Here is a 23116-nt window from a genome sequence, read left to right on the forward strand (position 1 = left end):
ATGCTACAATAAATAGTTGTGCTTCAGCAGGGTATTGCAGCTTCATGCTTACCTGGCTTTCAGGTTGACTCTGTCAACTACTTCCCAATTAAGATCCAATTTACTCAGGCTGCATAAAATCTTTGACGTGACACTGATGTGCTCTGGAACTCTGTCTTCAGGGAACAGTAATTTCTATTCATCAAAGACATCTTGAATTTTAAAATTAAAGAATTTGGGATGTTGACTTTTAGACAAATTTTTCATGCGATAATGCATGAGAAGGTTTGTAATGTCTGTCCTTCTGTTACTGTTGTCAGGTATTAATTTTGAGTCAGCTGCTAAGATTTACCATTCAATTCATGTTTTCTCAATCCACTGTGCCCCAAGTAATTTCAGGGGACTGCTAGGACTGCATTGAACATAAACACTACATTACCATGGTGTCTAATGTGGGCGTCAGACTGAAAACTATTACATTGAAAATGCTCTCTCTAAAATGCAAACATCCCATATTTACAGCTGTAGAAAATACTGCTACAACTTTGAGGTGTGTGGGTGTATATGTGTAAGTAGAGTAGAAAGTGCTGTACTGGTTCATCCTCTAGGTCATTCCCAAATAAGACTTCATTTGAAAACATTTTAACTAATTGTGCTTTGTATTTTCTGTAGTGACTTAAGGAGCCTAGTTAGTTTTCAGCATTAAGAGGAGGTTGCTGCAGTATATCTGCAATATAACGGGAATTATATTTGTTAATCTACTTTGGGAGCATTTAAATTCTAATCACGCAGATGAAAGGAAATTTCAAGTGATGGCAAGTAAATTTAAATTACACAACAGTAAAGACTTTCATACCTTTGAAAATATTTCAGCACTGGCTTTTTTTTTTGCTTGCTTTGATTATCCATGATCACAGCAGCAGAATTCTATTGCTGTTGCCATAATTTCTGAAGCATAACTGTGCTAACATGAAATATGTATATATAGGTACATTTGCCAACTTGTTTTAATTTTGTCGTTGGCTTTCCACCTCATGTGTTGGGAGGGGCTGCTGATCAGTGCGGTGGCTGAAGGAGAATGCAGAATTGTTGCAGGAGAAAATGAAGATAAGCAGGCAACATTTGCAGAAAAAGTAGGCACTTTTTCTGTGGTTTCAGGATCAAGAAAATAAGATTTCCATCCCATAAAACTTGTCTCTGTGACCTCTGGGAGCCCTCTGTGGCCATGCAGGTGTTAGTGGTGCACAAGCACTGTGTAAGGCAGGATTTTTATGCGACATAAAATAGTCAGCTTTGTCCTTGTTGAGCAATCCTCTGGATCAGGTCTCACAAGCTATGTCTGTCCAGTAATCTAATGGATATAGCTTGGCTTCTCCTGAAAGCTGGATCTTGGCTAAGGTAGGAAATGCAATACAGGATATGTAGTGACTGGAAGGGGAGGACAATTCTTTCCAAGGAAGTATTTTCCTATCCTTCTCAAGCTCAATGTCCTCCTACCATGAGCCTTTTCACCTCTTCAGCAACACCTACTTATTGTAAAAAAGAGAGAAAAGAACTAAGCACCACTGTGACCAAAAATAGAATCCCCCCTTTTTTTTCTGTGTTTAACCTGTGTTTTTTTAATCACATGCACAGCAAGAAAAAGGGGGTGTGCTCTAGCAACTTGTCAGCTATGAAGCAGTGCAATTTTTTAGCTAGAATCATGCTATCAGCTGGAAGTAAACAATAGGCCTGTATATATTTAATTATTTACTAAATTTTGAGTTATGCTATTCTTTTAATTATGTTAATCAGGCAGGCTCCAACATTGCAAGCCTTAGGGCTTGAAGTGCAATTTCAATGCTTTGTAATAAATTTGCTGAAGTTTGGAAAAAAGATGAAATGGCTCAGTATTAAACATTTGCTTGATTTAAATTTTACTAACCCATGCACTTTATAACTCATATTCTTTCAGTGCAATGTACAGCCCCAGCAGAAGGACCATAATAGTAATTGTGAGTAAGTGTTCCTTTTGTACGCAGGTTTTGCTTATAAACTTGATGAATAAAGGCCTGACTATTGAGGGAATGGTAAAGATCTGTTGTGCCTTGCACTTCAAGGTCATTGGTTCAAGCACACGTCATTAAAGGCAGAAACTTAACATCTGTCTGGTGCTTCAAAACCTACATGAAATGACTTAGTGATGTCAGTGGAGACCAGGAAAGGAAACAACCAGTTAAATTACAAGGAAAAGGGTGGGACTAACGCACACCTCCCAAAAGGGGGAGGAATCAGGAGATGCCCAATGTACTCCTGTCTTCCCCTGCCTGCAGTCCCAAGGGCTTTAGTCTCTCTTCAGTCTGGAAAGGTTGTAGCCACCCTGCTTGTTTTCATTTGATGGCATGAGCTTAATTGAGTTGAGCTGGGTAAATACTTAGGTGGAAAAGGAACCAGGGAAAATGCAGGTAGAAGATAGTTTGATGATGAAGTAATAGTGAACCTGGTTTGGTGCTGCACAACAGGCTCTTTGAAGGGAGCTGCCACACTGATATTCTGGCCACTGGTCATTACCTCAGGCATATAAATCACAGGCAGGGAACAGTTGGGCATGGTGTCCTCAAGACTGCCTTCAAGTGAGTAATTACAGCCTGCCAATGGTAATTCCCCAGAAAAGTGAATCGCATGAGGTGCTCTCTCTTTTGATCAGTTGTGCAGTGTGATTGTTGCTTAAGGCTCATTTAAAGAAGTAGTTGCTTTTCAGTGATGTGATTCCTTTATGTGAGACCTTTATGAACGCTAGGTGTGTTTAGAGGAAGGAGTTTGTGGAACATGGCAGTGACTTTTTTATTAGCCATTTAATATTTTGTTGTCAAAAGGAAGTAAATTGCTTCTGTCTGCTCTAAAATGTGCATTCTTTTTCCTGCAGCTTTTTCCCTTCTTTTGGTCTTTTTGTTATTGTTTGCTTTGAAATCTGGGTTGACACTGGACCCAGGATGTCTTTACTTAATGTATACATAGGACTTAGTGAAAGAAATTGTTTCAGCCTTTATAAAAGAGCCCTGTGACATTTCCTCTGTGGTACCTTTACTCAGGAACAGACCAAACAGACCTAAGTAGTTCCTTTATTAATAAGCCCCCTTTAGAACATTTTGTGAGTAAGAAGGAAAATAAGGTGAGAAAAACTAGAGAAGGAGAAACTCAACCTCCTAGACAAATGAATTTCCAGAAAAAAAATATAGAGATATGCAACCCTGGCTTGGTTTGGTTTGTTTCTTTTGCCCTTTAGCCCTTGTTACTTGTATAACATAAAGTTTTTCTACCTTTGGAAGATGTTTTAGTCACAGGTTTTTTATAGTTTTAATATGAGTATACATTGAAAATACTTAGTAATATTTTACATTTAATGTGGGACTGTCTTTTTATTCTCAACACTTCACTGAAGCAGAAAGCATTTTTGGAAGAGCTCTTACTCATCTGAGCCACTGAATTAGTCTAATGTCGCAGTTGTTAATTGATGGGTGGTTTCACTTAGTTGTAATGGGGAAAAGCCAGTGGAAGATTTTACAATGGAATTTTATGAATGAAATTGTAGTTTACTTTTAAGTAAGTATGCAATGCTCTCTGAAATGATCGCTGAAACTTTGGTAAATATTTTATTCAATAACCTTAGCCCGTGGTGGGTTTGTTTTGGTTTTTTTTATGAGGAGAGTGAAGTTCTGACTGTCTTTTTTTAAATTTAAAATGTCAAAAGCTTCTGTATAAAAAATATATTTTGACCTCTAGATATTCAAGCATTGCAAGAGTAGTATTTCTTAGGATTCTATCTAAATCCACATAATAGCTTTTTTTTTATTTTTAAAGTAGACTGGGGGGGAAGCATGCATAGGATATGTCTTTTTTTTTTCTGAAAGAAAACAAGATAATTAATCCCTCACTTTGCACCCTGTTTATTTTGCCTCCAAACTCAAATATAAAACTTTTTTGACATAAAAAGCAGTTAGGTTTAAACTTGTTTAGGTTTAAACTTGTTAGAAAATTACATCACTTCTAAGTAATTAAAAAAAAATTCTTCAATCTCAAGTTATGGCAGCCTGCGATATTTAGTTGGAGAATGTTTAGGATTTAAAAGAAAAACAACACAACTTTTATATTTCAAAATATTAGTACATCAGCTTTATTGGAAAAAGCTGAAATTGTTCAAATGATCTCAGTAAAACAATTTGGACTACGATTCCCGGAATGCTCATGAAGCTGACATATCTACATGTTCTCAAAAAGTCATAATCCATCATTCTGATGCTAGATCGATGGATTATGACTTTCTGATGTCAGATCTGTGAATTAAGGCTTTTTTGAGTACAGCCTGCTATCCAATTATTGCCCCTATTCATATATTATAAATCATTATTCCTTCGCCAGGTAGTCAGCAGTTTCTATTTCCTGAAGTTTCAGAGCCTTCTTTTTTTAGCCATCGTGGCACTCCCATTGAGCAATCAAAAATGGAGAGCGCTGACCTGAAAAATAAAGCTTCTATCACAGCAAATTGTTGAGGGAGCAACAGTCGTTTCTAATTCTTCTAGTTTCTGTTGAAACAAATCTCATCCCCTTCCTGCACAAACAAGCAATATGATAAGTTGGTACAAAAGTCAGTAGTTGGCACATGCTGACTTCATTTTTAAGTGCTTATGCTTTTCTTGAAACTGATGCGTTCTTCTCAGAAGTTGCCATTTTTTTTATGTGAAGAAAAATCAGCTTCTGATTTAAAGCTGAAATTTGCCAGCGTGCTACCTTAAGTGGCTGTGTCTATTAGGTGCTGTTAAACTGAAGCTCCTTTGAATGAATTATTAATAGAATAATAAACTTACCTCTAATGTAACGAAATGTATGATAAAAATAAAAAATGCTTTACTGTAACCAGTTTATGTGTCAAATCAAAACACATTTAGAACAACTTTATTAAAAGATAGTCAGAAAAACAGGAGTTGCTTTAGGACCTATTGTGCACTCAGAAAAGTAACTCAGAAAAATGAAATGTAATCATGCTGTGTTGGAGAGTTATCTCAACAGATTTCTCAAGCTAAAGGAATTTAGGTCTGGTCTGTGTGGATGGAGAAAATCAATAGTATGATCTTGTTGGTTTTTATTTCATTTTGCTGTACTGATATTCTTCATTAGGATGCAGTTTTCACAGTAGATGGCTGTGCATAAAATATGCCCAGTCAGTACATTGCTGGTGGAGTAGTTGTCAAAAAGGATGGCAATCGATGAAAAAGAGTGTGGTGTAATGAGGGGAGTAGAATTCACCTTTATACTATTTGTTCTAGTCCTGTGACTGTTGTGGCAGTGCTGCCATAATGCTGGCTTGTACCTCAGTTTCTCCTTTGGGTCGCTACATGGATTCTAAAATCTGTGTTCCAAGGACTTTTTCCTTGGCACTCTCTGATAAACAGGTTTGTGTATCTTGTGTTACCCCTGTTGCTCCTCAGTCAAGGATGTTGTCAGAAACTATATGAGAGCGTTAACAGACATTTTGCATGTCCTGCCATTAAGTAGTTGTGGGGGGGCAGTTTGTAATATTTTAATATAAGGGGAAACACTGTCTTGGCATATTCATCTCATTCCTTATTGTTTATTTCAGGAGTTCTGGTCATTAATGGCATCCTTGCTCTCACCTTCCTTTTCCTGTTACCTCTTTTACGTTTCAAATTTTGGCCACCAAGACTTCCAGGGTGCTGCAGAGGTGGTTTGTTGTGAGAACACAAATAGTTGTTCTATGAATGCCTTTGCAGAAAACATCATTTCAAGGACAAGTGCCAGCACAGAGGTGGAACTGGGGCGGGGCTCCAGAGCCTTCCTTGTTTCAGGTAGCCCAGTTCTGCTGGTGACGAGTCGAGTGAAGCTCGTTCTGCCACCCACTGAAGTCTGCTCCAACCCATTTTCAAATTTCCTGTAAACTGCAGATGCCACTAGATGGAGACATAATATTTTATACACTAGTGGCTATACAGATGGTAATCAAACCCACCAGCTGCTGCCTGCGCATTCCGGGCACCTCGCCAATTTACTGGCAGTATGTTGACTGGGAAGCAGACAGTGACACACTTTGATCGAAAAGCTTGTATGATGATTTTTTTTTGTTGTAATATTATTGTTTTTTTAAAAAATGATAAAAGAGATCAAGATGTGTATCTTGATCAAAGGGTACTGCTGTCTGCTTTCCCATCAGCAACTTCTAATTTATAGAAATCAGATTGCATGGAAGGCAATCAGCAAAGGTTTGAGGTCTTTCTTGTTCTCACTGCCAAGGCACGCTGACAAGTGAGAAAATTAAAATCAGAGAAGGTAGGGAGAGAACTAGTAAAACACTGGTTGAAATATAATTATTTAAAGTTCACAATTTTAATAATTTTAAGGCTGTTTAAAAATCCAGTTAAAGTGCTCCATTTGTCATTCACATGTGTTATAAGAGCACCTTATGGTCTTTCTCTGATGGAGGGTGTTGCTTTGCAACTAATTTACCATGGAGAAAGACATATATCTATTACTTGTTGCCATGAAAAAATAACCTGTCTCTGGTTCTGGAGCCAAGTTTTCAAAGGTACCTCCTATCAGCTCTGTTTCTTCCATATGGAGCTGTACATCCGGTATGATTTATAAGGGTGTATACATGATACAATGGCCACCTGTAAAGAACTCTTAAACCAGTCAGTCTTATTAATGTGAAGATACTTTGTACAAAAAATTTGTCTATTATACTTGGTAAGGTCTTTTCTCTTTAGGGTCTCTAGTTGAATAATTTTTGGTTTCAGCTCTTGGTATTGACTTCTTCATTAAAAGCGTTTTTGTAATTTTATTTTTCAGTCCTTTCAGGGTTAAAAAACAATTAGCAGTTGCATATATATATACATGTGTGTGTGTGTGTATGTTGACTGTGTTTCCATGCAAGGTTCAATATTTCTGGCCAATATAAAAGCATAAACCCAGTGACAGTGGTGCAAATTGCTTCACCTAATTTTTAAAACCAAAATGGAAAATGACATGATAGAAGGACCTGGGCTATGTGGCATTTTGTCTTGATGGACCAAGGGACTATTGGAGGGAAGAAGCTTGATGTAGGTAAGGAAGTGGATAGGGCCCATCTCCAAGAGTCTTCAGAGTGTGACCTTTGATCTGATCTCTGAGTTATGCTCAGCCTTACTGCCTCTCCTCCGCCCATGAGCTGTGGTTGCTGCTTCCCATCATTCTTGCTCTTTTCTTCCACAGCACCAAATGAAGTCCTGTGTCCTCATCCAGCCTGCCTTTCTCTCTGCTGCCAGCCAAGCTTCCCAGCAATTAGTGATTTTCCTATCTTCTCCTCCACTTCTCTCCTTGGCAATCCAGACACATTGGATTTTCCTGCTGAGTGCTTTCTTCTAAGGGTTAGATCAAAAGACAGCAACTTCAGAGTAGGCGATGTCGTGTTTCTGGGTATGGCTCTGCATTCTCAAGAGAAGATGCTGCCATTGGGTGCTTGCTCCCTCTAGGTATTTATGACATTGCTATTTAGGAAAGCTGCCAAGGAAAAGGTGCTGCTGAAAGGAATAAATAAAACCCTTTGGCATCATTGCTTCATTTTTCCCCATCAAAAGCTGACACATTGTCTTTATCTCATCAGGCAAACTGCGTGCAAACTTTGTGATCACATGTTCTTTGCCTAGTTTTGTAGAACAGAGTTTCTCAGAGAGACAAAGCACAAGGGAAGGAGAGGAAAGGCTACAGTGTACAACTCAATGCAGTACCCTTTAGCTTCACTTATTCTATGGCTGGCTCAAGATTTTCACTCCACAGGTGGAAGTGTTTGCTTCTGTTCAGAGTTGTGATAGAATTCTCTATGATTGTGGAAATCTTTGAGCAAATGTTAGATTTTTGTTGGTTGTGCTACTTGTGCTTATGGTAATTTTCTATAAGATGTCGTTAACAGAGTTTATAAGGAATAAGGTGTTAAGAGACTGTTTTAGGTTGTTTTTTTAATTGGAGAGAAATTATTCAGTAGAAATGTTTGTATCTTCTCATGCATTGTTGAAACAAATTCTAAAAATCCACATCGGATTATGTGATTTGTCATGAGCTTCCTAACAAGTCAAAGCAGAATGAGATTTATGCTATTTTTCAGCAGAAACCATTTCATGCCCCAACAGAAATGGAAATGACTGTTCTCATAAACCTTCCAAGTTGAAGTGGGAGGAGATAATCTGCAAGGAGATGGTACCTTCTCAAAAACAACTTCACATCATCCAAGGTGTGGTTGGCTTTGGCAGTTTACCAGGGGGAAGCTTTACTAGATTTCAAATCACCCACCTAGCCAAGCTGTGCTGAGGCAAGGCTTTGTTTAACTCCTGCATTCACCAGACCAACCCTGCCCCTAGCCACAGCTGCGTTCCTATCTAACGTGAATGACAGGATTATAAGGGAGAGTTAAAACAAACACAGGCGCTCACGCTGAGATGCAGCATAAACAGATTTATGAACACGTACGTAATCAGAGAGCCTCTTTACATTGGGGCACGAAATCCAAGTGTCACGTAAGGGAGGGGGGGTTTCTTTACACTAACAGGCCATGGTTACAACTCTGCAGATTCAAATTCCATAGAAATGGAGTTGTAAAGAAGAACTGATACCTTAGGCTTGTGTGGAGGGTTTGTGTGTGCTGATCGAATATTCTGGTGTTAAAATAGACTAGTTTCACATAGAGAGGTGACTGAAAACTGTAACTCTGAAATTTCAGAGAGCTGGCTTGCTTCTGCATTCCCATACTGGGAAATGTATGCTAATGGCTTAATTTTTATGATAAAAACATGAAAAATAAGTCCCTAAAATAGTGTTGAATCAATTTTCTGATAAAACAAATTTGTTTTCCCATTTGTGATTAAAATGACCTACAGTAAGATTTTTTTTTTAACTAGGTGTTAATTAAAAATATGGAAATGGATTTAAAAAACCTTGCAGTTCACAGTGGAAGAATTACCATAACTGATCTGTTCTCAGAGCCATGCCTGTTCTGAGATGTTTTTAAGATGTCTAAGTTACTGGTTGTTTTTCTGCATGATTGTTTCCAAAGCAAAATGTGATTCCAATAAAAACAGTAATTGAATTTACAGTCCACAGGACAAATTGTTGTTTTAACAGAAACTTACACACTCAGGCAAAGACCTTATGTTTTAGGTCTAATAACAAAGAACACAAGCTCCCCATTTTTATGTGGCCATATATTGTGCAGTTTTCTAATGTGGCATTTTTTCTTTTAAAAAAATCTATATTGTATTTTTTAAATTATGTGAGCAGTTTTATCCCCCTCTTAGTTCTGGATCAATATTCCTTAGGTTGTTGGTTTGGGGTTTTTTTAAAGCAACCTTTTAAATGTTAGTGCAGCTATTTTCTGTAGCATCAGCTGGGGGTGAATCAATACAGACAAGCCTATCCACATCTAATGCACCTAATGACTGAGAGGAGTTTGGAGAGAGTTTGTTCATCTGGCATTTGGTGCTGAGAGAATGTGCAGAGCACAGGGCAGCTGTGTGAGGGGCTTGTCCATGACCAGCCTTGTGTGGAGAAAACGCTGATTTCAGAGGAAGTGGGTAGGAGGGGAAGGCTGTCCAAGAGCAGTGGCAGACAAAAGCAGGAGGTGGGACCTCTTTCCAGCATCAGGCAGTGGCTGCCCTTTATTGTACCAACAGCAAAATGCTATTTTTCTGCTGTCAGACTTTCTCTGCAGGCACCCCTGAGCTCTTCTGGAGCCCTTTTTGTTCTAAAAGGTGGAGGGATTTAGTTTCCCTAGGTTTTTGGAATCTTGGTGCCTTTTTTCCTGTTTAGGTAAAGCTGAAGTCTGTGCTTGCTGAACTAAGAGAAGTTTGGTGGGGCCCAGCTCCAGGGGCACATAGGCTGCTCTGAACTGGTGTGCGCAGAGCATGAGACACACTGGAGATTCACACATGCTGGAAACAGGCATGTCCACATTAGCAGGCTTTTTTTGGAAGCCTTAAGGCTGCCCTGAAGCCCTGTGGAGCAGTAAGAGTTGGTGAGATACTGCTGCATCTCAGATGTAACACCTGGAAAAAACAGTGCAGGATAGTGCCAACAGCTGTCTGACTCTTCCCCTAGACACTCAGGAGTGCAGGAGGAACACGTGGTGCTGGTAATAATCTCCGAGTTCCTACAGTGACCATTTGAATAAAAAAGGAAATATTTCATACTCCTCAGCACCAGGCAAACCAGGGACCCTGAGTGAGGAAGGCAGCTTTCCTAGGTTCCCCTTGGGAAAAGAGAGAGCAGACTGTGCTTGCTGCAGTCCAGGGCAGGTACATTAAGGAATTTTTAGGTTCTTAATTCATCTTAGTTGACTCAGTTGACTGTCTCTCAGGAGAGGCAATTGTCTTTGCACTTCCTGCAAGCAGGGGTTTAGGGGGTTGACAGAGCCCCTAAAGCAGGTGTGATGAATACCAGCCCCCCAAGCAATTTAATTCTTATAGGCCATTTTGTTGCCAAAGGCACATGCTCTCATGCAAATTGGTTTTCTGAGAGTATGGAATTGCAGCAAGTATTTATAAAATGTTTGAAGCCTGGTCCCAGAAAGAGGTACAAAGATGCACCTGGCCAAGTTTTGTTTCACATTTTTATCATAATGTATTCAGCATTCATATTGGTTCTTTACTGATAAAATAATGTGGTAGAAAAGATGCACAACAAGTGTAAAGCTCCAACCTGATAAAAGTGGATGCCACTGCCTGTTGTTCATTGGGTTCAACAGAACTTATTTTTATGGTTTTCAGATGCGATCATATGAGTAATAAAAGGGCCTTCCTTTTTTAAAAACATTTGTAGCTCTGGATAGGTGGTTCCTGTGGGAAAGGTGCTTGTGGGGGTTTTTTTGTTTTTTTGTTTTGTTTTTTTTTTAATGGCTTTAGATCCCTGCTGATTATGACAGAATAGGAGCTGGCTGTTCTTTGCTTGTTCCATGGCTTGTTCCATGGCCCCTTGAAATAGAAAGTGGGGGATTGATACTTTGGAGAGTCCAGACATGCAAGAGTTGCTCTTTCAAGAACAAAAAAACCAAAATCGTTCACCCCTCCTGAAAATCTGTATGTATTTTTAAAGGGTTACATAAGCCTTGAGTGTTTAAAATTATGAGACATATCCCAAAAAATAATGAGTTGCTTAAAAATAATTGTTTGGTTCTTTTTCCTTGCAGTCTAGTTTTTGAGCTTTCAAGATTCATGTTTTCAATCTTTCCTCTGCAACCATAAGAGCTAACTTTATTTTTAAATGAAAGCTGAGATTCTCTTGTAATCCCATAACTCCAGGAGATTTGGCAATGCTAAATGCAATGTGAATTTAGAGTGACCATTCCAAGGTGAATCATTTTGTGATGTGTCCTCAGCATTAAAGCCAACTGGGGATTGTTTTTTTGTCTTTTATTTTGTCTTTCTAAATAATCTGCAAATTGGCAGCAATAATTGGAAGCTTGGTAAAAGCAGTAGAAGACAACTGCAGCCTAGTAAAATCAGGGGGTTTTGTTGTTGGCTTTTTTTCCTGGTATGTTAAGATAGATTCTTACAGAATCTAGGTATTAAGGGCACTCTGCATTAAGATATCTCTAGAGAGGAAGGCTTTGGTTGTTTTTGTAGAAGCACCCTTTTCTACTCAGTCAAGCATTAAAATTGGCAGCAGTTCCTGGAGTAGCAAGAAAATCCTGGTTGTCCTCATGTAGTTACTGAAAACAGTAAGAGGATATGTAAAAGCTTTAACTCCAAGTAAAAATATTTATAACTGTGACATTGTATTTCCTTACAGTAATTTATGGGCAAAATGTAGGAAAGGAGGAACACAAGCTATAAATAACATTTCTTATGTAAACATAATGGCAGTAGAAAATTCTTTTTATTTAAAAATTAATATTGATGTTCATTAATATAAATTACCACATTTCAGATGACTCTGATGTCCTTGAGGCCAGATGTCACTGACTGATTTACAGCTTCCTGGGGGGAGGAGGAGATCCTGTTTTGTCAATGTAGGCACCAAATTGCTTCAAATAGCTATTTTAGACTAGATTGTCAGCAAAGTCAATTCACATCACAGATCAGAAACATGGAAAACTCTTTTAGAACATATTGATTTGGATTTTGAAATGCAGGAAAAAGCATAAAGCCTACCTTTGACTCACTGAACTTCTGTCTCTTTTAGGAGTAGTAGTTTAAAAACTCCTGCCCAGGAACATGCACACAGAATTTCCATGTGCATCATTAGCAACCAGGGAACATCCTTCAGAGGCAGAGTTAGGCCCTCATTGATCTTAAATCTACTTTTAATATTAATACAAATGTGTGTAGTGAGGGTGTGCAGGAGGAAGCTCTGCCACCTCAGTCACACCACAGAGATCAGGTATCTGGATTAAATTTTTGAGTACTTCATAAAATCCTTAGGTCCTTTGGACCTCATGTATTAAATTGCTGCAAAAGAGGATGGAAGAGGTATTTGTAGAGCTGTCAGGAACCTCCTGTGGGAACGCTCGTGGGTGATGCCTCCGCAGGCAGGTGGAGTAGACTTGTTGTGTTTGCATACGCTGGCAGGTAAAAGGGGGAGGGATTAAAAAAAGCAGGCTGGTTGGAGTCAGTGCATCTCTGCCCATTAGGTATTCATTCAAATTCAACCACATGAAATACAGGCATCCAACAAACCACCTCTTGTAAGTGCCTTTTATTGCAGCAGCTGAAATGCAGCACATTTGTAGGTGTGTGGCCCGCCATGCTTAGCATGAATAGCAAACTAATGTAAATCCTGTATTACAGAGTTTGTTTGATAGCAGAGCTCACATATATATGAGAGAAATCTGTGCAGGCCTCTGGTAGGATAAGGTCCCATGGCATACAAGTAAAATCTGCACAGGTGATATGAATATAGAGAATAATGCACAAAGAACTCCCTTTTTGAAACTCATCTGCCATTCGTATAAATCAAACCTATATCCATTGAAAGGCTTGGAAAGATGTTACAAGGCTTTAGAAAGGGTTCATGTTGAACATGGGATCTTTTTCCAATCCTTATAAATAATTATTTTCCTGTGTTTGGTAAGTTTAGCTGCAGAGAATTTATGTTAAGACTGTAGAAATTTCAGGTAATATCAAGCTGAGAATGTGGTTTTAAAGTATTTCTGTGATACAAAAGCCTTCTATCAAAGAGGCAAATCCACCCCCTCAGTCTTTTTTCTCATTTATGAAATAAGTAAACATAAACTCTGAATTCTCATTTTCAGCAAGTACGTTAGTAAAGCCAAACTGACCTTGACCTGAGCTTTGCTAATTCCCAAACTCTGATATTTATTCCTGGAGTAGATTGTTCCCCTTCATACCACATACATAAATACTGCAAACCTTTCCAATGCCTTGAATTAGAGTGTAAGTAAATAGCTAGTTTTAATCTACATAATACTTTGAGAGCAGACGTTCTGTGCTATGACTATTAAGATATTCCCAGCAGCCATTTCTATAATACTAAAACCTCTTATATCTATTATTAAAAGTAACACTATCAGCCACGGCTTGTTATATGCCACAGAAACTTTAAATAATAAAATACAGCATGGATAAAATCTGCAATAATAGTAACTTAAGCAAAATTAATTTAAGTAACAGATAACATCTGGGAGAAAATGCAATGGTATATTGGTAAGTTATGCAAAGCTAATTTTATAATAACTACCACATCTGTGGAACTCATCTATTAGAATGCTTTACCAATCTTCTTTCCTGTTATTATTCTGTTTTAGAAATATCCCTGTGTACTATTTTACTGTCTTTTCTCTGCCTACATTTGTAAAAAGGCAATTTGCTACCTCTCAGCAGCAAGAAAAGTGTGTGAGTTTATGTACAGAACAACACAGGGCTTTTTATACAAACCTGTCTCAATGCAGACTTGCAGCAGTAAGAATTGCAGAGCAGGGCTGTGGCACGGGGCTGTGCTCTGAGAGCAGTGTCTGCACCAGCTGCAGTTCTCAGCTGGGCTGGTGCCTCTGGGCTGGGAGCTGGTGCTGACCCATCAGTCCCAAGTCAAGCTGGGCTGACATCCCCAGCCAGGCAGCATCCTGGCACCCCACCTCACCTCAGAATTGGTAAGAACAGTGCACCTAATTGTCCCTTCAGTCTCTTTCAGAGCAGCTGACACTGATATGCCAGCTACATTTGTGCAACTGCCTCACAATGTCTTTATGTTTGAATTCCTGTGGACCTGCTGGACCACAGTGTGCAGGAAAATATTGCCAATTAATTTTTAAGGCATTTTCATCTTGCCAAACTGTTTCTCACATTTCGATAGTTATATTGATTCAAGAGGACACTTTGAGTAATACATCTTTGTCATAGTGAATAATGCTCACATAATGACAAATCTTCAGGAATTAAAAAAAGGAGAGTGAAGTTTTTAATGTAGGTCAGTGGAAGTAATTCACCATAAATTTACTCAGTCTTCAGAAACTAGCAACATTTTTTTAAAGCTTCTGTAACTGTATAAAACTTACTGTGTCTCCTTCTCTGTTTTTAAATAGATTTTACTACAGAGCCATTGGTGCTATTAAACATGAGGTTTTGTTCAAAGGAAACACAAAGACTTAATTGTATTTTTAAAGGAAAGTATTGCATCAGAAGGATTCATTTAAATACGTTTGTTGGCTTCGGGCTCTCACCACAATTCATTCGTTCTAATTTTCCCCTGGACTTGTTAAGGACACAATGTATAGAAAGGAGCAATGCAGAATGGCATTTTTAGGTCACTATATTTTGGCTGTAAACTGTAGTCCTGCTCATAAACTTGTTATTACTAAACAAAAAGCTTCATATTCTACATTGAAGTTTCACAGTCTTTAAAAAAAACTTTTGGCTGAATGTTGGGACTATTATGGCTCATTAAAGAGACTAGTTCTGCTGTAATTTAGTTATTTCTTAATGATCCAAGGGTTATTATTAGACATGGAACAGATGAGTAAAGAATGGCTCTCTGTAAAAAGACGCAGTGAAGTAAAAATATTATTCAGAAAAACAGAACCTCTGAAAATCTTATGCATGCAACAAAAGTGTACTTGATTGGTTTGGAATTGATTCTAAAAACATGGTCTATTTTTATTACATAATTTGACTTTTTTCAATTTGGACTGGAGAAAATAAATGAAATGATAATTTAATCTAAATAAAAAAAATATATTTAGTTAATAGGTAACTAAGCAAAAAATATTATTTTAAGGAAGCAGAAAGTAATTTTGAATTGTCATCCACTTCAACTAATATTTTTAATAAGAAAATATAAGGTAAGAAAATTAAAATAGTTGCTAAATTAAAAAAGCTCTAGGTTTTTTTTTAAGAAATAGAATTTGAAAACAAAGTGTCTTTATTTATGATAGAAATACAATTTGAGTCAGTTTTTTTCATTTTGATTCCAAAAGCAAACTTTCTGACTATTTCTTTTGTGAGTATGTAGGCACTGACAGAGTGCTGAAAATCTGAATTACAAGTGATAAAAGAAAATGCTTCTATAACTCTGTTTTTCTCCTCAGTTATAATCTGCAAATCTTTCTGTCAGCCTGTTAGGTTCTGATAAACATGGGCTAATGCTACCAACCTACTTTACTGAGCTCACAAATAACAGAGAACCTCGGAGGTAGTGACAGAGTCCAAACAGAAGTTGTGAATAGCTTTTAGGACTACAAAAGAGATTTTTATTGTAATGCAGTGGCTAGGTCTGACTTTGTATTTTCAGTTGTTGGTATCATTTCTGCAGATGTATAGAAGCTTTAATATTTCCAGCATGTTAACTGTAGCAATTAACTAAATGACCCAAATATCAACCTAGCTAGAATTTCAAAAGTATGAGGAAATTAATTTATGGGAATTGCAATTACCCTGATGTGAATTAATGTCGTTTACTTACACCATCCAAGCAAAATCCTGTTTGTAATCGCTGACTCAGAACTGGAACATCTGCCTCGTACTCTCGACGGGCACTTCCCCTGTAGAGGCCCCAGCACACCATTTCAGTGCTGCTCCTTGCTTGGTCACAAATGCCTTTTTTCGCCCTATTTGGCACATATGTTATCTGTCATCCATTTTTTTTCAAGTAGGACACAAAGCCTTGTCCCTTTAGAGGACACAGGGCTGCTTTTGCACCACTCCTGAGAACCTGAGCATGGACTTGGTGCTTCATCCAGCTGCTCCAAGGGGGAAAAGCCATCACCTTGTCAGGGCATTCCTGGAGCTGCCGGTCCCATGGTCCCCGTCTCTGCAGTGAGGTTCCCATGGTCACAGCAAAAGAACAAGAAGAAGCAAAACTTGGACCATTAGCAACTCTTAAATTATAGTTACATATTAAAATAGTTTCCTTATTTGATTTAGTGTCACTGCAACTTCACTCCAACTGGCTCCTTTGATACTCCCCTGCAATTCCAGACTGCAACAACGTCCCTGTTCAGAAGTGACAAATTTGCAGTGGGAAGACAGAATGTTACCTAAGCACTGTGTTTTCTAAACGTAATTATCCACATGAGTAAGAAGCTGTAGTGTTATGAAATTATGAAAATCATCTGTTCTTTCCAAGCATTATAAAGAGGGCCCCTTGAGATGCAACTAGAAATTAAAGCTGATCTATAATAATTTTCAGAATGCTTTCCAATTCTGAGCACCTGGATAGTAACAGAAAAGGTATTGTTTTTTGCTGTTTGCTAACCATTTCATTTCCATTTAAAAAAAATGCAAGAAACCTCTGAGCAATAATTAAACATAAATTACTTTCTTCTTTTTCCTTTTTTTTCCTATTTAATACTACCAGAATGAGATTGAACTCAACCAACCTGCAGTTTCCCCCTCAGCTTCAGCGATAGAATCTCAGGTACAGTTTTGTTCCTTTTTGTGGTTTTTTTGGGGGGGTTGGGGGTGTTAAGCTGCTTTTCTATGAATTTCTATTGGATCCCAGTCACTGATGGCATTTATTCTCTAGAACATAGCATGCATTCTCTTCTAAGATGGAATGAAAGGCTTTTAATGCATTAATCAGTCAGCAGAGGACATTTATTTGAGTGAGCCCATCTGGGCTCTCGCCCTGTGGGAGGATGTGTCTGCCTGGCCTGGGCAGTGAGACAGCCACGATGGGCTCTGTCAAGGCAGTGCTTCCCAAAAGCAGCTCTGTGTGTTGTTGCCTGTCTTTGTGCTGGTGCTGCTGGGTCTCAGAGAGGGCAGAAGGGTGTTCTAACTCAGTGTTTCCTCTGGCTGGTTGCTGCTAGGGGTGTGACCAGGGGGATTACCTGCAAGAACCCTGTCCAGGGGCAGTGTCTTCCGAGGCGGATGCTGTAGCTGGAGCCACTGCTGAAGATGAGAAGTCTGCAGTGTGTGAAATCCCAAATGAAATTATTGGCAACCTTGAGGTACTATTACTAGAAAGCTATTCACTAATTCTGTCTATGGTTAATTAGCTAGCTCAGTCTTAATGAATATAAACTGTGTTTGTGCTAAAGCTGGCAAAAAGCACATCCATATGCTGTAAAAATGTGAATTAGCCTCTATAAATAACTCCTAGTTTAGTCAGCTTACATATGATAAGATAAAAAATACTCAGTAATATGACAACATATATCTTCAGCCTTACTATGTGTCAAAAACACAGGCCAAATCCTGCTCTCAGTGATGTCAGTGATAAAATTCCTTCTTAGGGGTTCAGGACCAGCTGCTGTGCTGGAGTATATGCAATGTGTGCTTAATATAAATTGTTAGATGTATCTATGTCACACATCCTTCAATTTGTGTAAGAAATGACTCACTTATGCCAATTTTAGGCTTTGTCTGGTAGGTGTGTGACTACACAAGAGCTGTCCTAATGAAACAGATCAGCTGTCAGTATGTGGTCTTCAGACTCTGAGGGGTCCATGATTTCTTTCTGTGAGGTTCATGGAAGGGAAGGAAGCTACTGTCACTGGAATTAACAAGAAATGATTGAAAGCCAAAGAACATATTTGCTAGAGCAGATTTGCACCAGGGAGCTGCTGGAATTTGGTCTTACTGGCAACAACCAGGTGGCATTAGGCACTTTGAACTTCAGATACAGCACATTAGACACTATTGACTAAGCAACAGTTTAATAAATACCTAATATTATCTGAAAATATTATGGTATTGGTAAATTGCTTTACTTGGACTATGCATCAGTGGGGAATATGAATTAGAATTATTATATGAATTATTATATGAATTAGAATAGCTTAGATCATTAGTTTGACCTATTTGAGTTCATATTCTATTTCAACATGTCTTTAGAAATGGGAGGGAATCTCTGGCCTGTGTTATCTCATTCCTGTCCCTATCAATAGAAAAGAGTAAATACCTGATTTTCACTTGACCTTCATGCCATTAACATCAATGCTAAGAGGTTTTTTTTCAATACAAGATTGCATAGATGAAAAAAATGTTTGGGTTTGTTTTTGTTTTTTTTTTCCTTGCAACTCTGGTAGTATACAAAGAAAATAATTTCCCTTCAGGTTTTAATTCTTTCACTAGTGTATCATTTTCATCGGTTTTCTCAGTTTCTTGACCTCCCAAGAAATCTTATAATTAGATTTTTACCTGATTCATGATCAAACTCATAACATTTTTTGTTATGTGTCAAATATGGTTTCACAATCTGCATTATGTCTCAACATATGCATTAACAAGGTAGCTGTTGCTCTAATTGAGTCTAGAAAATAACTTTTTGTCAGATATCACAGTGCACACTCAGAGGTCTCAGCAACAGCCATAGAAAGTGTGCTGGCAGACGATTTTCAGTGGAGGCAGGCCAGAGACAGAGGTGTGTAAAAACAGGAGAAGAAAAGGCATCTGGAGTGGCTGGGAGTTGATTAGCTTAGAGGATCACTGTTCCAGCCACCAAGTATACACATCACATCAAGGGATGAAGACATATTTGTTGATTCTTGAATTGAATATGTTGAAGGGCATTTCCAAAGACTAAAAGTTGAGAATGAAATTCCAGCCTTTTGCTTCTAATCTGAGCTACTGAAAACTTTGGAAACATTTCAGCTGTGGTTACCCATTGATATATTGCAGGATAGCACTAATAGGTGTTTCTAGGACTGGCAAGCCACAAAGTTCCTAAAATGTCAAGTTACAGCAAGTGCTTCTGGTACAAATCCATTTGCTTTATCAAAATTACCTGAATTCCATTAAGAGTATGACTCTGAGTTTTGGAACTGTTTATGCAGAGTTTGTAAAAGACCTGTGAGCCTGTCCCAGTTGTTTAAACAAAACTTAATGACTCTTAGAAATACTGTCATTGCACTCCTTCAATTTCTCTTGTAGTTTTGCAGTGATCAATGCTCATACTGAAAAATATACATAAATTACCCATAAAACACCAGTGTTTGTGGCCTTTTTTCCAGTGATCCCACATTTCCAAATGCCATACAATCAGAGATTGCTATGCATTATCACTGCCAAAGATTTCATTAGAATACATCACAACCCCTGTACCTTCCCCACAAATGTTACATTGCAAATCAAACACTCAATGTCTACAGCAGTTTGGGTTTCCAGAATGAGATGCATATTCATAATTGTGTTTGTAATTAAGACAGACAAGCAGCATCACAGAAATACGTTTTTTTATTGTTCATTTTCAGTAATGCTTTTTAATTCCAGCACTGTTTCAATAAAACACATTACACTAGAGAACAAACATCTGCAGCAAAGGCAAACAGTAGCAACAACCAGGTCCCAAAGCAATTTTTCTGATTTGGTGTCTATTGGTAAAGGCTGTCTGAGAATACAGGAAAATTAGCCTATCTCCCAAGACAAGGTTACGTGAGGAATGGCTGTCCCAGATCACTTCCTGCTCATGGCAGCCATGCCATCCATGGGAATTGTGCACAGCAGTGTGATAACGTGTTATCACGTAAGGACAGACAGGAGCACTGGTCTGTCTGCAAAACAGGAAGGTGTGGAGGATAATGTCTGCCTTGCTGCTCCACACTGGGTCAAAACCACAAAGACAATGTGCAGCCTAAGATAGCTCCATCATAACCACTTCTTTCTCTGATTTTCTTTGCAGGCAGACTTAAGTGAAAAGCTGCAAATGCAGGAAGAAGCTTAGACTTGGAGAACAGAAAAATTGAAAATTCCTAAATAGCCAGATACGAAAGGTGATGCTGGGTTTTGCAGGAATTGGGCAGTAGGGGATGGCACATACAGAGGCTGGCTCACGACCTGAACCAAATTATTTTTGTGTAGAGGAAAATGGTTCTGTTAACATTTACCTGGAAGTATTTCATCCCAGTTCCTCAAGTTTATGGTGTTCTGACAGCATTGTTGCTTAGTTTAGACTTAAGTTGAAGATTATAAACAGGACACATAATTAAAAGTTGAAGTTCAGTTTATTTCTGAATACAAATTCTGACTTAAAAAAAAAGCTGCAGTTTCATTCTCCCAGTTGTGAAATACTTAACAGTTTCTTCTTTACACCTACACCATTTTTTTCAGGAAATGTTGCTACAAGGAAAATACATAGAGGGAAAACATTATTTTGAGGCACTGTAGATATAATAGGGAGAGAATTTAATTAACATGTAATTACGCACCTTGCACTGTAGCTATTCATTAATAATATGTATGTTATTTTGTTTTAATTTGCTTCCTAAGCTTTAAAAAAAATTTAATAGCTCACACTTCTTTCTTTGAACCATATTAAAATTGCATAACTGAAGAGTTTGCACTTAAGTATTCCAAGAAGAGTTTCTTTAGATTTCAGTGGATTTTTTTCTGGAATGCATGTATCCTTTCATCTGAGAATGTTTCCATATTTTGTCAGACATTATAGAAATGTTTCATGCTCAAAAGGAATCCAATCAAATAAATGACCTCAGAAGAACCGGTTGAACATCTCTGTTTCAAACTTGCAGCCTGTATTTGTTGTGTCACAGAACTCTGAGCCCTAGCAAGCATGTGAAATACAAGTCACGCTTTGAAGCATAAAGGCTGGATTGGATTGCATGTTTAGTGGAATACATGAGAAACAGAGTATTTTATTCATTGCATTTTCATATTTATTTACCACTAAATAAAAAGTTAGATTTTGTTTAATTTCATCCTCATTTTTTGGTGGTGGCAAATGAAAAAAATTTGCAAGCCTGACTCAGCCATTCCAAAGAAGAAAACAGCTTGTAGCTGTTCTCCTAAAAGGTCTGATTTGATGCTGCCTGACTTTCGGGGGCTGCTCCTGGTGGGCACAACACTGAGCATGCAGCTGGAAGGGTCATTCCCCTGTGCCCAGCAGGATGTGGTCCCACAGCTGACCACAACACCCAGTTGCTGTGCCTGGGCACCAGGAGCCTGGGTGTGCTGTGCAGAGTGTGTGCCCAGTGTGGGCACAGAGCTCCTGCAAACCAGTGGTTCACTGGTTGAAGGGATAGAGCATTTTACTTGGTCTCATGCACTGAGAAAAATTCTTCCCCTGGTATGTGAAAAGGAGAAGTAAGGCCTGTAATGATTCACTTCCAAGTTCTCTTGATTGCTGTTTCCAGTGCTGGCCAGAAAACTAGTGAGAGCTTCCTTTCAGCTATTAAAAGCTGACTGTTCTGCTTTGAACAATGAAGGAATTATTAAGGCATTATTATTTTTACCTTTAAAAAATATTTTGATTCCTGTTTATATTCTTGGTTGTTTTATTCCTATAAAATATTATTTTTTTTGTTAACGAAACTTTCTGAAATCAGAATGTCCTTTAATTTGATAACATAAATCCATCTCCCAAGACATTATGCTAATGTCACCATTTCCCTAGTTTTGAACTCAAAGGTGAGAACAGAACTTTTGAAGAGAGCTGTCCATATGACAAAGAGTATTTAAAATACTTTTTAGTGAAAATGTGTTATTGGCAATTTAGCATTGTTTAGCACTTCAGACCTAAATCTGAGGGCTGCAACATTCCTGCTGTAGTGCTAAACAGAAAGGGACTAACTATGGTTTATATTAAGATCAATGCTAAACAAAGACTTTTGCCCGTAGCTCTTTCTCCCTCTCCCAGATTTTGTCAAACCTCTGGGAAATTTTAAAATGCTTTGAAGATGAGAAACTGTGTATGAACCTCAAGTATTACTGTGATGATTTGTTAGCAGTCAATCTTAGTACATATGCATAACAGCTGAGGTAGTGCAGAAATCCAGAGTGAAGTCCAAATCCCACAAACCGTTTTCGTAACCAACTTTCTGCTGAGCTAAATAATGCTACCAATAAAGAATAGACCCTGGGATTTTTTGGGAGTGGGAAGGAGGATGGTTAGGAGCCTCAGGGAGGGAAGATGAGTAAAAGGTAGACATAGCATCTCTCTAAGCAGTCAGAGTGTGAGTTCTGACACAGCATATGAACATTGAATTGAATTCTTTAATGTCTTCAGAATGTTAATATGAAATGCAAAACATCAAGCTTTGGATAGATGGGTAGGAACAAAATGTTCAGATGCAATATGGTGCATTAGGAACAGTCTCCATTCTGTATTCCTGGCTTTCCCATTGGTTTAAATCAAGCTTGCTGTTTCTCCAGTCTCTCATGTCATGTTGAGTTACTGCTGTAGTCATCTCTAAAAATAATTATGCTGTCATTCCTTGGACCTACACTTGAGGCTTTGGTATTACTATCTTTGAGTTTTTCAGGGTTTTTTTGCCACACTGTTGATCTCACAAAGTTCTTTACAATGCACATACATAGCATAGTTCTTAACAGGTTCCCACCCTACAAAGCTCTCAATTTAAAGCAGATAGATCTTGTAGAAATGAAGGGAAGAGATGTTGTGTTCTACCTTGTCTGCCAGAGAAGTGATGGTTTTCCAGGGGCAGAGGACAGATGAAACAGTATAGTTTCTCCTATATAAGGTATAATATTAGTGCTTTTGAGCATCTTCATGGCAAAATCCTGGTCTGTACTAGCATTTTATAATGAGACAGCACACAACTAGTAATTATCCTCTGGTAAAAGAAAGGGTCTATTTTCAGGCAGTGCTTTTCTGCATTACACTGACAGTGTGATGGAAGTTTAGATGGAAAGCAGCTTTTCTAGTAAGAAGCTGGCTTGAAAGTGATGGGAGAGGAGGCAAAAAGAGAAGAGAG

The 23116-nt window shown here is 38.3% G+C and overlaps 1 protein-coding gene across 3 annotated transcripts in view; it reads left to right on the forward strand.

Annotated features, from left to right (window-relative positions):
- Positions 1 to 21077, forward strand: part of CABCOCO1 (ciliary associated calcium binding coiled-coil 1) — a 126538-nt gene extending 105461 nt beyond the window's left edge. For 2 of the 3 annotated variants that reach the window (XM_039719732.1, XM_039719733.1), the window contains exons 6-8: positions 16804 to 16863; positions 17255 to 17395; positions 20068 to 21076. In XM_039719732.1, the coding sequence (XP_039575666.1) occupies positions 16804 to 16863; positions 17255 to 17395; positions 20068 to 20109 (243 nt within the window). In that variant the 3' untranslated portion in view covers positions 20110 to 21076. Of the gene's footprint in view, positions 1 to 16803; positions 16864 to 17254; positions 17396 to 20067 lie in introns of all 3 variants that reach the window. The other variant, XM_039719731.1, reaches the window with a different exon arrangement.
- Positions 21078 to 23116: the final 2039 nt, after the last annotated feature.

The sequence above is a fragment of the Passer montanus genome, unplaced genomic scaffold, assembly GCF_014805655.1.
Source record: "Passer montanus isolate IOZ18808 unplaced genomic scaffold, ASM1480565v1 scaffold42, whole genome shotgun sequence".
Taxonomy (NCBI): Eukaryota; Metazoa; Chordata; class Aves; order Passeriformes; family Passeridae; genus Passer; species Passer montanus.